The 932-nt window shown below is 33.9% G+C and overlaps 1 protein-coding gene across 1 annotated transcript in view; it reads right to left on the bottom strand.

Annotated features, from left to right (window-relative positions):
- Positions 1 to 195: 195 nt before the first annotated feature.
- LOC105003948 (probable global transcription activator SNF2L1) overlaps positions 196 to 932 on the bottom strand; it is a 30,777-nt gene continuing 30,040 nt past the window's right edge. Inside the window, exon 13 of the mRNA XM_010861412.1 lies at positions 196 to 351. Coding sequence (XP_010859714.1) covers positions 211 to 351 — 141 coding nt within the window. The 3' untranslated portion in view covers positions 196 to 210. The remainder of the gene's footprint in view (positions 352 to 932) is intronic.

Below are 932 nucleotides of genomic sequence, written 5' to 3'. Positions count from 1 at the left end.
CACATATTTTTCATTTATGTATCTTTTAGTATTTCCAAAACTGTTTTATATAAGAGATTAAAAAATAGGGATTGTTGATCTAAATATATGTCTACACTATGGCCCTGTGCTTTGCTGGTGTGTCTGATCAGGGTACCAGGCCCATACAATAAAAAAATAAGTGTGATCTATATTTTCTTTTCTTCTACTGGTTGACTAAAAGTATTTCAATCACTTAAAATATTTTACTTGTGTGAGAAGTTTTTCTTTTTCTTCAGTCTCTTCTGGTGTAAGAGGTTCAGCTCCATCAATCTTTTTTTGTTCCTCTCTTTGAGCAACAGCTGGATTTGGGATATCAGGATTCCTTGGGACCTAAAGATCGAGAGATGTGTTATGAATAAACTGTTGAGAAAAATTAATTAAGGGTATGCATACTTGTATCAATATGTAGAGTTATTTCAACAGTAAATTATCATACCATGACACATGATCCTCTCCACATTTCTCCTACCATGATATTACCAAAGTAAAATTGTTCTTAAATGTGCCATGTGGTATTTTATAGTTAAAAACCCATTGCTAAATGCCACATTATATTCTAGATTTAATCATACTGTGGAACGAAAAAAATCCCTATGATATTATTAATACATGGTAATAATATCATTATCCCCAACACCAACATTATACAATAAAATCTCAAGCCCAGAAACAAAGTTTGGTAGTACGGAAAGAGTCCATATTCACCTGGCAATATAGACCAGGGTATAGAAGTAGCAATGCACCTGAAGATTGCATCCAATGCTCTGATCAGTTCAGCGTGCAAAAAGAAAAGAGTGCTTTTACTGCCTGCCAGGGTATGGAGAGAGAGACCATCTTCACATAAAATGCCAAGACTGAAAGAATTGACAGAATAAAGAAGAAGCAAAAAAAAGAGAGAGAGAGAAAGAAAG

The sequence above is a fragment of the Bison bison genome, unplaced genomic scaffold, assembly GCF_000754665.1.
Source record: "Bison bison bison isolate TAMUID 2011002044 unplaced genomic scaffold, Bison_UMD1.0 scf7180017857790, whole genome shotgun sequence".
NCBI classification, from domain to species: Eukaryota; Metazoa; Chordata; class Mammalia; order Artiodactyla; family Bovidae; genus Bison; species Bison bison.
Note: the sequence above shows the minus strand (reverse complement) of the source record. Positions and strands in the feature narration are given on the sequence as shown.